We start from the raw sequence: 18,146 nt of genomic DNA on the forward strand, positions 1-18,146 counted from the left end.
AGTGGGAGCAGCGGCTGCCCAGGAGAGCCCGGCCGGAGGGTCTTCAGGGGCCATGAGGGACCAACCCCAGGATGTCCCTTCCTCAGAGCCCCAGAGGGTCCCTCCAGGGAGACCCACATTGCCTTTTTCTCACAAACCCTCATTGACTGCTTCCCCCTAAAATGCAACACAAAAGCCCATAAACCACGTTAGTTTCTTTTCAGAATTGGGGTGTGTGTGAAGAGTTCCCCCAGATCCTCTCCTCCTTCCTGGGCCTTTTCTATGGGCAACATGATGGGTCTGGTCTTTGATTGTGTGGAAAAGAGTGGCAGTGGAGGATGGGTCCCCTTCCCTCCATTTCTTCCTTACATGCAGGTGAAAGTCATCATTTATTTCTCTAATTTCTCTCTCACACACACTCTCTGTACAAGGGTTGATATTATTCTTAACTATGTTAATTCCTGATGACTAGTTTTTCTCATAGGTTGATTTTGTCCTTGTGGACTGGTAGTCCATGAGGTATGACCACAATTGAGCCCAACATTTATGATGCTAAGTGAGTTAAGAGAGTTTGTCCCATTTCACGACTTCTCTTGCCACATTTGTTAAGTGAATCATTGCCGTTCTTAAAATAGTAACAATGTTGTTAAGTGAATCTGGTTTCCCCATTGACCTTGTTGGTCAGAAGGTCTCCAAAGGGGATCACATGATTGCGGGACCGTCATAAAGGTGAGTCCGTTGTCAAGCATCCAAATGTAAATCACGTGACCATGGGGATGCTACAACAGTCATAAGTGTGAAAAATTGGCCATAAATCACTTTTTTCAGCGCCATTGTAACTATGAATGGTCACTAAGCGAATGGTTGTAAGTTGAGGACTACCTATATTGCATCAACCTTTTGTGGTGGAGCCCTTCAGCATTCTCTTTCAAAATAAAGTAAATTTTGGCTCTAACTCAGTAGGAAGCAATTTCAGTTCAGTGACATGTTCAGGCATTAAATAGTCCCCGGGGTTTTCTCTTTAAACACAATGCCAACAAATGTCACAATTCTTTTTCTTCAACCACAGATGCCGTGTATTCCCTCTGGGCCAGTTTCAAGGATGGAGCTTTCAAACCTCTCAATTCTTGGTGAACAATTTAATTCTATCTTTACTGTATCATTTTGAACCAGATGGGGATTATTTCCCTTCTGTTTCTCTCCAGAGAAATGCCCAATGAACTCTGAGTCCAAGAACTAGTTAAATTACTCAGGGATCTCTCGTGAGAAGGAAAATTATTATCCTCAAAGTTTTATCTCTGCTCTTTGGCTGAATCCTCCAGGGGAGACTTTGGGCAGAGACAGATGGAGTCAGCTGCAGTTCACTTCTCACACTGACCTGGAAGGTCCTAAATGGAAATCTTTCCTGGTGGAGAACTTGGCTTTAGGCAAAAAATGTCACTGGAAAATTTCAGACTTTGGACTTCAAGCCCCACAAAAAATCAGGGCTGTCTGTCTTCCTTCACATCAAAATGTGCTGCCCTGAGAAAAATAAGAGCTAAATTCAACTGCAACTGTTTTTCAGCCCCCTTCCCAAAAAAGAGTTCTCCTTTTTTGACCCCCTTTCTTTCCCCAACAAAGCCACTCTTTATGGTATAGAAGGGTTGGGGTGAGTAATTTAATCAATTCTAATTTTGGGTGGCTTGTTTCTAATAATCTGAGCAATTCCTGACTGACTTGAAGGGAAACATTATTTGAAATTTTTTTTTGTATGCGTGGAATTCCTTTCCTATAGAGCAGGGATGTCAAACTCATGGTTTGCGTTACATGCTGCCCCTCCCCCACCCAGTTTAGCGAAGGGGGGGGAAATCCCGATACATCATGTGACGACGCCATGATGATGCGAGTTTGACACCCCTACTATAGAGGGTTTGCTGCTAATAGACTTCTCCCTATTTGGAGGATTCTACTGATAGGCAAGAAAAACAAAATGCACAGGTACGGCCGTGTCCCTGGTGAGAGACTTATATAGATCTATTTCTGGCTGCCAGAAAGAAAAAAGCCCAGAATCGAGTGGATGTGATTCTACTGAGGCTAGGGCTGCAGAAAAACCTTGGTTACGTAGGAAAAACTTGGCTAGAGGAAAAACATATATATATGTCTATGTAGGTATTCACGGGTATATATGTGTGTACAGTTAATATCTCGGGTTTCTTCCCGTGTAATTGTAAACATATCCTTAAAAGGGTAGTAGCGACGTTTCGATGAAATCGCATTCATCATCTTCTGGCTGATGTTCTTGGTTTGGTGCTTATGGGCAAACTGTGTGATCATAACTGACGTTTTTCTATGAAAAGAGGCAAAGGTGTATTCTGATTGGTTGACAGTGTTGTTGTATTCTGATTGGCTGATGACGTAGCTGTATTTTGATTGGGTGGAAGCGCTGTTGCTTGGTTGTGGGTCAATGGATAAGTTATGCTGGAACTGGTGGCAACACAGGCATTATGATGAACTTTTGATCTATGGTTTATATTTAAGATTCGTCTGTCTATGAGAGCAGGTTTCCAAATAGTAGGCAGACAGGAAGTGTCATCACGTTTATTCATACAATATGGTCTTTTCTCTATTTCAATGGCCTCTCTGATTATTCTGCCATTGAGATGTTCTATTTTTGCAACTGTTTTTGTGTTATTAAAATTAATATTATGTCCTAACATAGCATCACAGTTCCCTTTTCCTTTCCAGAATCTAATGCTTACTCATGTCCTAATTACCAGGTTATATAAATCAGATTACATGAAAGTTAATACGGTGTTACTTAGGTTATTCTTTTTACACGAATAATTCATTTTCTCTCAAGGGTGAAAGTTGATCTGAGCCAAATGAATGACGATTACTGAGAAAGAGCACCAAACTCATATAGAGCTCTTGAAGTTGCAATTCTGCATCATCTAACACTAACCCTTCTGCTCCCAATAGAATCAGACCTGGATTGAATTGAAATACCAGTTCGGAAAGAACCGTGATGAGAAAATACAAATATCAATTATTAATTTATTTTATTGTTTGATTATTACCTTGGATTTTAATTTGATTAATGTAACTGTTTTTATTTCGTTGGATTTTAAATAACCTATATTGTCAAACAGAGGCAAACGAAGCATACAAACCAACAACAATGGCTATCAATAATCAACTATGAGCTGTGAGCATAAAAAATAATTTCATTATCAGGTCCCTACTTTTATCAATAAATGTTCCTTAGTATTTAGATCTGGTCTAAGGATAATAATGTAGCACTTGGGGAAGAAGATGCAACCTAACAGCCCAGCACCGGAGGCCAAGATGGAGAAGACCTGCACGGCCACCATGGACTTTCCTTTGGCACTCAGGTAGGTGGGCAGGAAGGCGATCCAGACACTGCAAAAGACCAGCATGCCGAAAGTGATCAGCTTGGCTTCATTGAAGGCCCCAGGCAGGTTTCTGACCAAGAAAGCTACTGTGAAGCATATGATAGCTAGGAAACCCATGTAGCTCAGGACAACATAAAACATGATGACAGAGCCTTCGTTGCATTGCAGGATGATCTCTCCAGGCTGGGAGTGCATGTCGGAGTCCGGGAATGGGGGAGAAACTCCCAGCCACATGGCACAGATGAAAATTTGGACAGCAGAACAAGAAAGGATAATGGAGTTGGCCAAGCTCTTCCCCAACCATCTTCTCATCCTGTTGCCTGGTTTTGAAGCCAGGAAGGCCAGCATCACTGTGATAGTTTTGGCCAACACAGAAGACACAGCTATTGAGAAGACAATGCTGAACATTGTTTGTCGGAGAAGACAGGTGGCATTTTTTGGTTGGCCAATGAAGAAAAAGGAGGACAAAAAGCAAAGCTGGAGAGAGACCAGGAGGATGAAGGAGAGATCCCGGTTGTTGGCTTTGACAATGGGAGTTTCTAGGTATTGAAGGAATATGATTAAAACAAGGCCTGTGATTAGGAACAAGAGTAGGGCAAATGACACAAGGATGATTCCCAGATGTTCTTCATATGACAGGAAGGTTATTCTTTTGGGGATACATTGGACTCTGTTCTTGGTTGGATATTGATCATCTGAGCACTTGGTGCATTTTTCAGTATCTGAAAAAACAAAGTAATATTTCTTTTATTGTCTTCCAAATTTCAAAAAAACCTTTGGATGAGATATGATACTGAGGGACAGGAAAGTCTTCACTAATGGTATATTCTTACACTCTAGCAAAAAAACAAACACTAATACATACAACCTATAAAAACAACAACAAAAATGAAATAAGATGAAACTATAGAAACAAGAACAACAGAATAAAATTAAAAGAAGAAATATCTGGTGCCACAACCTCTCTTCTCTGAGAAAATCCATCAGATTCCTATCTTGCACTGAGCTTACCACAGCCCAAATGCCTGGGAGATGTAGCAAGTCTCCAGAGGTTTTGTTGGGGGCCAATTGAATGTTTTAGGGAACAGATCTTTTGCACACCAATTATATCTGGTCTGGTGGAAAAAACAGATACCCTCAAGGAGAGGAAGCTCTGCAGATACCCTGGTTCTGTCTCATGGAGGGTTTTGAAGGTGAATTTAATTGCACTTGAAAAGAAACGGGGAGCCTGTGCAGCTTGCACAACAGGGGTGTACCATGGAAGAACATAAGGAAACACTGTTCATGCCATTGGATTCTGGACCATCTATAAATTCCAGATGGGTTTTAAAGAGCAACATGAGTATAGGGTAGAAACAGAGGAACAGAAAAATGACTGAAGAAAAAAAAAAAAAACCTCCCTTTGAGGGTTTTTTTTTTTGTATTTATTTATTTATTTATTCATTCATTCATTCATTCATTCATTCATTCATTCATTTATTTATTGGTCATAGCTTTAGAGGAGGAAAACAAGAAAAAAAAAACAAGTTTTATACAAGTTTTATACTAAGGGTTTTTTTTTACCTGATATGAGTATATTGTGTGGAAGTCTGGGGGGAGGGGAGGGTTAGGGAGGTTGGGAAGTTGGGGGTGGGTGGTGGTGGGGGGGAAAGGGGTGAAAATGTAATTGTAAAACTTTTGCAATAAAAAAAGAAAGAAAGAAAAAAAAAACTCTGCCTCCCAGCATCCATTTGGTATTCATCTGGCTAGCTTCCTTGCAGCAAACAGCCAACAACTTGGTCAGCTTCAGCATGTTATCGCAGCCTCAGCATGTGGCTCATCAAGGCTCTGCTCTGTTGCGCCTACCACCAGTCAACTGAGCTGAGCTGCTGCCACTGCCAAGGAACACTGGAGCCTTCGCTGCCGAGTAGCTGATTGGCGGTTGGATCGGCCTCCCGGAATACTGCCAATCAGCTACCCTAGGCAGTGTGGATTGCCACCGCCACTTATTGCTGCCCATTCACCACTTCCCATTTTCTGTGGTGTGGCCCATTCACTGACAATCACAGCAGCCTGTTCGTCTACATCCATCAGCGAACGAGTGGCGGTGAACGGGCAGCAGTGAACGGGCAGTGGCAAATGGGTGGCAATAGGCGGTGGTGATGGTGGTGATCCCCACCACCTAGAACCTAGATAGGTGGTATTCCAGGATGCTTAGCCAACCACCAATCAGCTGCTCAGCGGTGAAGGCTCCAGCATCAGCCACCTCCCCCCCACCACAATATTCACTCAAACCTGCACAGAGACTTCCAGCCACTTTTTTTTTTGGGGGGGGAGTGTGTCTTATAGTGTGAAAAATGCAGTATATTTATCCCAATAATGTTTAAACTCAGTTACTGATGATTGACCCACCAATCATGCTCCCAATAAACTGCTCTAAAAATATGGAGCACAAGATAAAAGTTGTCTGACATGGAGAGTCTTTTTAGTAGGAAGTGCACAATTGCTTACTTCAGAGCAAGTGGTACAGCCCAGGGGTGAAATGCTCCCAGTTCGGACCAGCTCGGGCGGGTAGGTAGCGATGGCGGTGGGCAGTTCGCATAACCGGTAGCAAAAATCCCTGCCCCTGCCCCCCATGCCCAGCTGAGCCATGCGATCATCAGAGCCTTTTTTTTTCTTTTAAATGGCTCTGACGATCCAAGCTCTGACGATCCCAGCTGAGTTGCCTTATGATCAGGCAACTCAACTGGGATCGTCAGAGCCTTTTGAAAGCATTTTTTACATGGTTTTACATGTAAAAAAATGGATTTAAAAGTAAAAAAAAAAAATTTTGGCCATGCCCACCCAGTCACATTAACCCCCCCCACCAGGTCACGCCCACAGAACTGGTAGTAACAAAGTTTAGATTTCACCCCTGGTACAGTCCCTTCCAGGAAAAGAAAAATCATTAACAACCCTGAAATTTAGAGTATCTCCAGACTATGAGGCCCTCTAGAAATCCCTTAAAATATAATAGTTTCCAATAGTCCTGGGGATCCCTTAACAACAGAGTCCTGTGTGATGGTTGCATGGTAGGTAGCATCTTGATGGATTCCACTCTTGCTTTCTTAGCATTTAGTTCTCATTGTTTAAATTTTTAATTTGTGGTTTAATTGTGTGCCACCAAAAGTCCCTATGTCTCAAATAGACAACCATATAAATAAATTTGAAAGGAAAGAGATGTTAAGGAAATTAATTCCTGAAGAAATTCAAGAAGAGGAACTGAATTTGTTACCTGCAAAATCTTTTTACTCTATAAAAAGGAGAAGGTGAAGCAATATATTTCTATACTCACTAGACTTGGCAACAAATTTAAAGAGAAAATGAATTCAACATTGGTATCAATGGATATTAAGTAGATTGGTCTTTTATTAGTTCTCCATTACCCCCCTCCTTTCTGTTTCTTTTAATCCCAATACTGTATATTAATGTAGTCTTTTTTTCCCTTTCAGAATCACATCTATATTTCTTTTTTGTTGGTGTTATAATTGTTTGTATCTCAATATTTAACAACAATGAAAATTGGAAAAATAAGAAAAGGTGGGAAGTAAATAGCTACTTGGTGATTTTATGGTGAAATTTCTGTTTGGTTTTCATTGTTCTTTCAACTCAATTAGATATTTCAGTTTAGAAGGATTGATGATCTTCATACAGATTAACTGATGAAATGAATGGTTGATTGATGTATCTTTGGGCCTGTAATGTAAAGTCAGGTGAGGTGAGCAAAACCATTGATCTAAAATCATTCCTCAGGTTACAAAGGATTCAAATATTCCTAAGGAAGATAAATATGGAAAGACACGTCCAAACTGGTAAATAAAAGAGAGATTTCCTACCAATCCACAACATCCTTCTTCCTACCTCATCCATCCAAATCTTTGTCCTATCCCTCCCTTTATGGAAGAAATTGGATACAATGAAAATAAGAACAAAACCATCAAATTTATATATGTCTTTAAGATGTATATTGATACAAGTGGTCTGGATGAACCCAGTAGGTTTCCTTATGGTGTCACCCACCTTCCTGAGTGGAGATGGTCCCCTCTGGACAAGGAATGCAGTCGTAGCAGCAAAATGGCTCTCCTTCTCGAGCCTTCTTCACAAATCCAGGTTGACATTTTTCCACACATTTGGACTGAGGCAGAGACTGAGAAAAAAAAAGAAGGAATGAGAAAGAAAATATGTTGAGACTCATCATCCATCTAAGATGGAGATAGATATGAACATTAGCCAAATAGTCTCTGGGCTTCACATAGGCAAATATGAAATCTCTGAATACCTCCAAATGGTTAAAGGAGATACAATTGAAGGCAGATGCCTCATTTAGTTCCTCCTTTTTTCTTGGGGCATATCGGATTGCAAACAAAAGTATCTTTTTATTTACTAAAGTCTGGAGGGATGAAATAGTGAAAATATTTAAGCATCAAGTAACAACCAGAGGTTTCCACCTCACAGTGGAATTAACACATTCCTCTCTTCTTCATATAGGCATGATTTTAAAATAAGGTATCCACTCGTACTAAGTTGTGAAGTAAACTTTACTGTAAAAGATTTATTACGTTTTTATTCCATTAGATTTATTAGAATAAAACTGTGATGAAGAAAGAAAATTCTGACCAGTGGGATCTGGAAAGTTTTTTTCCTGGAGTACATAAAACATTGCAAAACTGTTTATCTTTGAAAGCAGTCCAAAATTATCTTCCAGTTAAGAAAAAAAGGAAAATTACCTTACAAATAAGGACTGTCAACCTTAAAGATGTTCATATATACTAGTTTACTAGTTTCTAAATCTATAGTGAGATGAGATGGTCATAAGAACATGTCCCTCAAAAAGGGTGAGTCAGGCATATATGAGCCAGTGGTGGGTTTCACTTAACTTTGCTACCAGTTTGCATGTGCTGAGCATATTTGATTACCTCTATGCAGGTGGGCAGAGCCTCCCACCACCACTGCTACAGATTCGGCCAAACCAGGGTGAACTGGTAGCAACCCACCATTGGTATGAGCCCTGTGTGAGAAAGGGATATCCAACACAAGTTCCTTTCTGTTGAAAGACTACAATCAAGTGACAAAAACCCACAGAGAAACACACACACTCATATTTATAATATTTATAATATTATAATATTATATTATAATAAATTATAATATTTATAATATTTATTATTAGTTTGATTTGGTCCCTCTCAGTGTGTCCCTGTTAGGTAGCTACCACTCAAGATAAACAATTGCACTGAAGGGAATTTCAGATGAAGTACACTTTTACAAGCCAATGCCAAAATCTATGTAATATTTCCCTCAAAATTGTCCCTTATTGCTTCTCATATCAGGATGATGATGATGATGATGATGACTATTATTATTATTATTTTGCACCAAAGTCATGCTTCAGTACTTCAGTTTTCAAGCCATTATCATGAGCAGCAAATAAATGTACTGAATCAATGAATAAATAAGCTCACAGATCAGAACAGTCATTATAAGTTCATGAGAACAGAAAGCCTTGGACCTCCTTCCTCAATTCCACTATCCCAGCGGGGTTAAAGAGAGGCATGTATAACTATGGTCTCAGCTGATTAAAAGCATCACAGACTCTGGACCTGCAATTTTAGGAGACCCTGACTCCAACCAGGACATGATAAAGCTTATTTCCCAATTGAACCAATAATACTGCCATTCAATCTTGATTCCATTTCATCAGATTCAGCCCAAACCTGAATTCAACAGAATTGATTCATCTTTGATAATTGAAGACAAGGAACAAGTGTACCAGAAGGTATTTACATGAAAATCTTCAGCATATGAGGCCCTCTCTCACCTGTTTTATGGTGTTAAATTGCAGGAAGGATATTAAATGGCAATGATTTGTGTCCTAAATAATTATCACCCCAAATCTCATTTTGGATATAGCTGAATCAGTTTGAAGCAGTACTCAGCATTATAGCATCTGAAGGATATTTTGGTCAATAGAACTGAAGCCTCCCTATCTGTCTAAGAAAATTATCAATGTTTTACTCCACACATTCAATTCTCAGTGAAGGTTACCCACCTTCTTGACTAGGTTTAGTCCAATTGAAATGGGTCCTAATTATTTGGAAAAAAGAGAAAAGACATCAATATTTTCCCCACCTTGTTGAGCAACTTTAGCTGTGACAAAGCATCTTGGTTAAGTCTAAGTCTCTGCCTTTCAAAACTCCCCAATTCCTTGTCGATGGGATCGTCCTTGGGCAAAACCACCCTACTAAAGATCCGCAGATCTGCTGCTACCTCTCCATTTTGATCCAAGTACACTTTTAGCAGAGAATGATTGTACAATTCCTTCTTCTTTAGGAATGGATGAAACTACAATGGAAACATCCAGGAATTTTAAAAACAGAAATCTTGGTTTCTTATCTCTTACCTCTTTTTACATTTGAATCTTTCTTCTATGGTTTTTTTAACTTGTAAATATTGTGAGTTGGGAGAACAAGTGTTGCCACTATCTTCAAAACATAAGAACAAAGGTTCAGTAATAGTTGTCAATCATACAATATATTGTCAAAAAGTATAGTGGGAAGGTGTAATTGACAAAATATGTCAGTTATAATTTTATACGTTTTAGGAAAGGTCACATATCAGTTGAAGGAAATCCCAAAAATAACCGGAGTATTCATAAACTCCTTGAAAACAACAGGGAGATTACCAGAAATCAAAGATTTGTTAAGAAGAACCTTGCAAAGCCAAACTTCATTCAGGTAGAGCAGACAGGAAAAATGATCAGATGAATTAATTCCATTTTATTGTAAGACTACATTATCAGAATCTTGCAAGTGTGAAAGTAGAAATTTTTCATCACCTCATTTGATAGTTACAAAAAATTATCTCTGAATTTCTTTCTCTGACTGCTACACAGCTGCGGGTTGATTCCTTCCCTCCCCATCTTATCTGATCCTTCCCCCGATCTCTTTCTCTGGTCCACATTCCCACATATAATTAAAATTTCTTAATACATTGTGTTAAGGAATTCGCAGAGCAACCCTTGAGTAGCAAGGGTGTGCACATGAAAGCGATTGAGAGCAGTTGTGAATAAACAGCCAACACACAGATACACTGAGTTGTGTTTACTTTTTAGAAAATAGTAATAAGGCACAGTCCAATAAACAGTCCAGGTCATACACAGATAAAGCAGGAGATAGTAAAACAATAGCCCAGGGATATTCCGATAACAAAGTCTTCTTACCAGTTGTCATAGTCATACACAATAAACAGTTGCAAATAGTAGCAAACACAGCAAATAGCAGTAACAATCAGCAAAGAGCAATAATGATCAGGAGAGAGAAACAAACCATGTTTCAAGCTCCCTCTTAAGGACATTGGCTACAGAGCTAAACAATCAGGACACAGTATGATGCAATACAGCAATACAGTCTTAAAGCTATATTGAGGGTTTATATATTGTCAACCCAACAAGTTAGATAATTATCATTTTCTAACACATTGTGTGAATATTGGGGGTACAAAATGTTTTTTAAAAAAGAATTAACAAAATGCTTCATGATGTGATGAATGGGGATCTAGTTAATTGAGCATTGGATGGCATGATAACTAAGTGGATGCATCTTTAAAATTGTACTCAAATAAATTTTAATTTTATTGATAAAATTGGTGAGTTATGAAAAACAATTGAACCTTGGTTATTGATTCTTCTATATTTCCATTAATAAAGGAAGTAGATAAACTATGTCAGATTATTCATGAACTGGCAGAGACATGGTAACAAGGTCAACCAATGAATAGGCATAGCAACTAAGTCAGCCAATTGGGAGCTGAGACAGACTGGAGCCAGTGCATGTCTTAGTTTGCAGCTTCTGAATCTGTGCAGAGAATTGAAACTGAAAATAAGAAGTCTGTGTGTGCTTGTCTGCTCTGCTGAAATGAAACTAACTGTTCTCTCCTGCCGTGCGTTATAACTACTACTACGTTGAAGAAGAATCAACTATTGGTATTGTAAATACTTCATCTGTTATTATGTATGTAAGAAGTTAATGAATCCAGCTGAATCAGTTATCTGTGTGTGCTTCTGGATTTGATTTTTGCTAGAAACTCTGATAAACTATGCTTTTGGGATGAAAAAAATTATAATAATGCTTGAACATAATTATTTTGATCTCCTTTAAAAAAATTACCAGCTTCCACAAAAAAAAAGTATGATTTTGTGATAGAGAGAGGTGCTTAAGTAAAGTTCAGCTGGCAGCTAATTTTTAGCATCTAGGACTTGATACATGATTGTATCTTGGATAACAACAAATGAATGGCAGCTACAGTCTATATCTTTCTTTAAGATTTCATTTGTAGTTTTTCTCACATTATTCTGTATGTAGATGGGTTACTGATTATAATAAAGTAGTGGTAATATTTTAATGATATGATAATAACTATGTTATTAATTTGACGATAATGTCATTAATGATCCAGTGGAATCATACCAGGTTCTCTTGTAGGAAACATTTGTAGAAGACATTGCACAAAATATTCATCAGCTTTAGTCAAGGACAAAAAAGGCAAGGAAGGGCTCAAAGGAGCTGCTTTTAGCTTTGAGGAAAGACAACAAGGAGGAGAGCCATGTTGGTTTACAGGGAGCTTAAAATCAGAAGGAATCTGGGAACAATGTTTTGAATATACAAGTTATTCTTGCAATAAGTTAACAGATGTTGTACAGAAGTTTAAGATCTTAAACAACCAAGCTCAGAGAGCCCCAAAGACCCTGAAAAGGAATTTAGTTTGATGGATCCTTGTTGGGACCCCATACCTTCCATGGCTGCAGTCTTGGAGTTCCCAATCTCTCTTCTCCCTTCTTTCTTCTCCTCTTGAAATTGGACATTGCAGCATTTATGGCATGGGCCAAAATCTTAATGACACTATAAGTAATGACTCCATTTGCGAGCCACATTCTGTTCTCTTTCTTTTGGGTATCCAATGGTGTTTTTTGGGTGCATCTTCTCTGACCTTTGACAGAAAAGATATTTTTTGAAAGAGAACATTGAAAATACTCATCTTGAAACTCAGGCTCCGCAAAGAAATAATGTTCATAGGCATTATCTTTTTGCCAACTCTTTTTCCACTGAAGAGGAAAGCTCCAAATACTATGGACGTATTTGAGACGCCTGTCCTTTGTCATTAAATACACTCCAAGCATTGTCATGATCCAGACTTTCCCTTCAATGGGTCCTGGCAAACCTTCAAGTGCTGAATGGAAAGGAAGAATTCTGTCCCAAATGGAATCAAATTCTATGAAGTGAACAAAGACATTGACTTGTTTCCACTTGGAGAGGGCACCCCTGAGAGGTGCTGTATGTCCAGTCATTGAGAATTGTTGTGATATAACAACACAAATTCTATTCTTGACAAGCATAGGAGTAAAAGTCCTCATGAAATTCTCCCCCTTCTCTGTGTCTGGAGCAAAGAGACCAATAAAGGTCCATCCAAAATGGAGGAGCAGTTGAACAATTCCTGGGTATTGGATCCCTTCTTTGGGGAGCATCGGATGGAAAAAAGGGAATTGACTTTTATCGTTCAGAGCCTCTGAAGCAATTCTATTACTGAGCTGTAAAAAGCAATGAAGTGCTGTGTTATATTTGGGGTCCTACCAACTTCCAATTTTTAGCTTTTAATGAATCCAACTTTTTTCTCATGCACATATCCTGTTTTCCCCAAAATGAGACCTAGCATGTTTTTTTTTTTTACATATGTGCCTTATATAATCTCTGCCCCCAAAATAAGCCCTACTTAAATGCCCATGCAGACAGTTGGCCGCCCATTCTGTCTGAGCCAGCAGAAGAAGGGGACCGGTGGCCTTGCAGAGTCATGATGGATGGGGCTGCCGGAACTGATGATGTGAGGTGAGGCAGGTGTTGGGCATGAGTGGCCTGGCCTTTGGTCTACATAAGCTCCTTTAATGTTGAGGGAGCCAAGATCTAGTCACAGAGAAAAATACCCCAGGTAAGAAAAGGTATGAACTTGTTCTATTGGCTCATCATCGAATAGCCCTATATGGCAATGATATCATTTTCCAAAGACCATAACCTTTGACTTTGGCTTAACAATAATCAGATAATTCTTATGAGAATAGGAGTCAAGTCTTCTTAATAGTATATGAAACCCAAATGTCATATGGGCAGTACCCTTGTCTTACCTTTTGGTAAGGATCAGTCCTACTTCTTATGGCTCCATTGATCCTAAAACAGGGTACCCCAATCTATGGGTCACACCTACTAGTGTCGCTGTGAGAAGTTTGCAACCGGGATGCAGAAACAGCCAGCAAGTGCTAATGTTCATAGATGCATCCTCACTCGGCCTCTTGGATGGAACCATCCCCTCTGCTCCCCCACCCCACCCCGGTGTACAAAGCTAAAAACATTAGGCAACTCTGTCTTAAAACACACTCTCAAACAAATGAACGTAGAATATGGAATAATTGGGACAGAAGGGATCTTTAAGGTCTTCTGGTGCAGCCCTCTTCTCACATAGCAGATCATATGTCATTCCAGACAAAATGAATGTCCAGCTCTTTTTGAAAACCTCCAGTAATGGAGCATGCACACCTTCATGAGGCAAGCTGTTCCACTGATTATTTTATTTTATTTTATTGATTGATTGATTGATTGATTTGTTTGTTTGTTTGTTTGTTTGTTTATTTGTTTTATTTTATTTATTTATATTCCGCCCTATCTCCGCAGGACTCAGGTCGGCTCACAACAATAAAATATCTAATAAAAGTGTGTTAAAATACATGTTAACCCCCCCAGTCCAGGCTGAACAACCATGTCTTTAAGTCACAGCGGAAGGTGCGGAGGTCAGAGGCCAACTGGAGCCCCAGAGGAAGTTGGTTCCAGAGGGTGGGAGCACCCACTGAGAAAGCTCTGTCTCTAGGGGTCGCCAGTCGACACTGTCTAGCCGACGGCACCCTGAGTAGGCCCTCCCTGTGAGAACGCACCGGGTGATGGGGAGCTGTTGCTGGTTGCAGATGGTCCGACAAATATCCTGGACCTAAGCCATGTAGGGCTTTATAGGTCATCACCAGCACCTTGAATTTCACCCGGAGGGCAACCGGCAACCAATGCAAGTCGCGCAGGAGAGGTGTAACATGGGCATATCGGGAACCACCCATCACGACCCATGCGGCTGCATTTTGTACCAGCTGAAGCCTCCGGATGGTCCTCAAGGGCAGCCCTAGGTAGAGAGAGTTGCAATAGTCAATACGGGAGGTGACTATCACATGAGTAACTGTGCGTAGGGCATCCCGGTCCAAATAAGGGTGCAACTGGCGCACAAGGCAGACCTGGGCAAACGCCCCCCGTGGTCACGGCTGTTAGATTTCATATTTTATATTATATATAATTTTTCTCACTGTCAGTGCTTGTAGAAAGGGGTTTGAAAAGGGTCAACATTCTGAGTTCCATTGTAAGGGCAGTCAGTTTCCTCCATAATATTTCTTGGTTTACTGTGTCAAATGCTGTAAAGACAGCAAATCATTATTACCTCTGACTGATATGTTTTTATAGTTAATGGTTCAAGGCAATGCAATTACCAATAGTAAATCAAATCTGCTTAAAGACTGCTGGAGCTTCTAAAAGGAATGCATTTTTCATCCACCTACCCTCAACTCTACTCAAGTGGAAGTTTGCATATAATTTAGTCAGAATAACTGTTATAGAATGGGCCATGAATAATTAGGGTCCTTTTAATTCCCTTTTTTATACAGTATATATGAACTACAATTGCCATTTTTGACCCAAATTGGAATGGCAATTATTATTTATATGTGTAAAGGAACCTGCCTATAGAGTTGGGATATTTATTGAATTGTAAATCTGGTAGAATTGTTCTTAACAAATTTAACAATGAATTTGAACATGAGCATTTTAGGGTAAAAAAAAGTTGACATTGTGGCATATTTGTAACTCTTTTATAAAATGATTATCATTACTTTGGCTAATATCATTTAGCTAATATTGGCTAATATTGAACATTGGGCGCTATCGAACAAAATGAAATTCAATGATGAAAAAAGTAAGGTTCTACATTTAGGCAAGAAAAAGAAAATGCACGGGTACAGTATATGGTACCTCGCTCAATAGTACTAACTGTGAGAAGGATCTTGGAGTCCTAGTGGACAATTATTTAAATATGAGCCAGCAGTGTGCCACAGCTGCCAAAAAATGCAACATAGTTCTAGGCTGCATAAACAGAGGAATAGAATCAAGATCACATGAAGTGTTAATACCACTTTATAATGCCTTGGTAAGGCCACACTTGGAATACTGCATTCACTTTTGGTCACCACAATGTAAAAAAGATGAAGAGTGCAGAGAAGAGCAACAAAGATGATTAGGGGACTGGAGGCTAAACCACATGAAGAACTGTTGCAGGCACTGGGTATGTCTATTTTAATGAAAAGAAGGGCTAAGGAGTGACATGATAGCAATGTCCCAAGATCTCAGAGGTTGCCACAAAGAAGATGGAGTCAAGCTATTCTCCAAAACATCTGAGGGTAGAACAAGAAGCAATGGGTAGAAACTAATCAAGGAGAGAAGCAACTTAGAACTAAGGAGAAATTTCCTGACAGTTAGAACAATTAATCAGTGGAACAACTTGCCCCCAGAAGTTGTGAATGCTCCAACACTGGAAGTTTTTAAGAAAATAAAATCATTTGATTGGATAATCATTTGTCTGAAGTGGTGTAGGGTTTCCTGCCTAGGCAGGGGGTTGGACTAGAAGACCTCCAAGGTCCCTTCCAACTCTGTTATTCTATTCTATTCTATTCTGTTCTGTTCTGTTCTGTTCTGTTCTGTTCTGTTCTGTTCTGTTCTGTTCTGTTCTTTTCCAAGATAACCATGAAAGAAATGTCAGCTTTCTATGAGTGCTACACCTTCCTATTGTCCAGAAGAAACTTTGATTGAACACAGAACCTCCCCTCACCTTCACAAGTGTGCGGTAAAAGCCCTCAAAGCAATGAGGAAGGTCTCATGAGTAGATGTTTCCATTTTGATCCTTGCTCCCTCCCCACTGTTACCTAAATCCGCAGCCATGAAATCTTCATAAAAGTCATAACGAAAAGCAGATTTTGAATTCTATAGAGAAGAAATGGCTGGAGCTATCACTCACACCCCAACACCCCACTCACTTTACCTGATAGAAAAACACAAACACAAACCTGGGCAACTTTGTAGGGACCGACTAATGTTGACATCTGGACAGAGATGTCTCTGTCAGCTCCATCAAGAATCACCAAAAGGTTGTCCTTCCTTCCACAGCTGTAGTTGGGAACATTGGCTTCTCCAGTAGAAAGTGTGTCCAGCAAGGCATCTGAAGTGCCAAGGGTGTTCAGATAGTTGTCATAAATGTTGTAGCCAAGTGTGCAATTGCGCAGGAGCTGGTGATTTTTATTAACCACTTCAATATTGAAAATCATGTATAGTATTCTTTCCTTTCCATTATGTGAACTAGAGTAAAACCATGCTCAGGTTAATATTAGCATCATCAATAGCAAAAACTATTTTTTCTCTATTTAATCCTTTTTTTCTCCACAAACTAACTAACTCTTAAGCCAATATTGATCCAAAATCAGAGGTACATGATAGACACCCATCACCCTTTTATATTTGTGAGTATGGGGAAGATAGCATGGAGATATTCCTCCAAGAGGATTAAAAATAAGACATTAACCACTATTTGTAGAAGGACTAACTTTCATCAGCCCAGTAAACAGGTTGCAAAATAATTCAGTCATTAAAGTAGAACAATCATAAAAGGAAGAAAATATTTGATATGTGACCCAGAAAAGCTATTCTAAAAACAAGTCATCTTCTATTCCTTTAAAAATCAGACATTGAATACCAATCAGTGGGTATAAAAATATGGAAATGAGCTGGGCAAGGGAGACTACAACAATTAATCTTTTCAACAAAACTCAGCATTCACACCATTAATTTAGGATTGGACAGGGAGAGGAAAATAATGTGGACTGCTTTCAGGTTTTCCCCCCTCATGTGTGGATCTGAGCCTCTCCCAGTAAATAAGACAAAAGAGAGAAGCCCTGGAAATCAAAACAATTCAAGAAATTAGTCAAGTCCGGCAATATAAAAGTAAGTAAAAGAAGAAGAAGAAAAGAAGGTGTTAGAACTGCAAATGGAGGGAATGAAACTCCATCACAGTGAATGACTTACAATTGAATCTGACTAGAAGGAGCCATGTTGAAAGGTAAAGTTGCAAGTGATATTGTTGATGGAGAGATGACTATACCAAGGAGAAGATCTCCTGGCCTATAATAGCTCCATGGCTTTTCTCCATCCTGGTGGTCCAAATTCAGTGGGCACTTCATTCTCAGCTTCCCCAAGACTGGCTGGGGCACCAGCAGCATCAGAAGCCGAAGCAAAAGCAGGAAGTCCATAATTCATGGGGCTGAATCAATCCTCTTGTTTCTAAAGAAGAATTAGAAGAATTCAAAGCAATCTCAAAGGATGGAATATCCAGTGGCTTTCCTGATTCAAACAGAGACAAATCAAGATTCACCTGGAAGAGAGAGAGAGAAAGTACATTCAAGTGCACAGCTCCTGCCAGTCCCATAACTTGAGCCACAAAGAGCATAATCCGTGGTTTTTATCCTTTTCTAATGCAAGATCCTTCCATGTTGCTTCAGTCTGATGTTTACATCAACGGCAGTCACTGGGAGAAAAAGGAGAAGAAGTCTCAAGGCCTTTAAGGGGATAATTAGAGTGA

The 18,146-nt window shown here is 39.5% G+C and overlaps 1 protein-coding gene across 1 annotated transcript; it reads right to left on the reverse strand.

Moving 5' to 3' along the window:
- Positions 1-3,188: 3,188 nt before the first annotated feature.
- LOC139309790 (vomeronasal type-2 receptor 26-like) lies at positions 3,189-17,817 on the reverse strand. The gene is made up of 6 exons (XM_070933997.1): positions 17,594-17,817; positions 16,582-16,870; positions 12,178-12,972; positions 9,519-9,731; positions 7,410-7,536; positions 3,189-4,093 (listed from the first exon to the last, which is right to left on the reverse strand). The coding sequence occupies exons 1-6, from the start codon at positions 17,815-17,817 to the stop codon at positions 3,189-3,191; spliced, it is 2,553 nt and encodes an 850-aa protein (XP_070790098.1).
- Positions 17,818-18,146: the final 329 nt, after the last annotated feature.

Source organism: Pituophis catenifer, unplaced genomic scaffold (genome assembly GCF_029215685.1).
Source record: "Pituophis catenifer annectens isolate HBS135680 unplaced genomic scaffold, rPitCat1.0.hap2 SCAF_2, whole genome shotgun sequence".
NCBI lineage: Eukaryota > Metazoa > Chordata > Lepidosauria > Squamata > Colubridae > Pituophis > Pituophis catenifer.

Excerpts from the sequence above, each read along its gene's own strand:
- LOC139309790 (XM_070933997.1), bottom strand. The coding sequence starts at position 17,817 with ATGGACTTCCTGCTTTTGCTTCGGCTTCTGATGCTGCTGGTGCCCCAG. Across the intron at positions 12,973-16,581 it reads GTCCCTACAAAGTTGCCCAG|CTCAGTAATAGAATTGCTTC; the intron begins GTTTGTGTTTGT and ends TGCTTTTTACAG. Across the intron at positions 7,537-9,518 it reads AGCTAAAGTTGCTCAACAAG|TCTCTGCCTCAGTCCAAATG; the intron begins GTGGGGAAAATA and ends TTTTTTTCTCAG.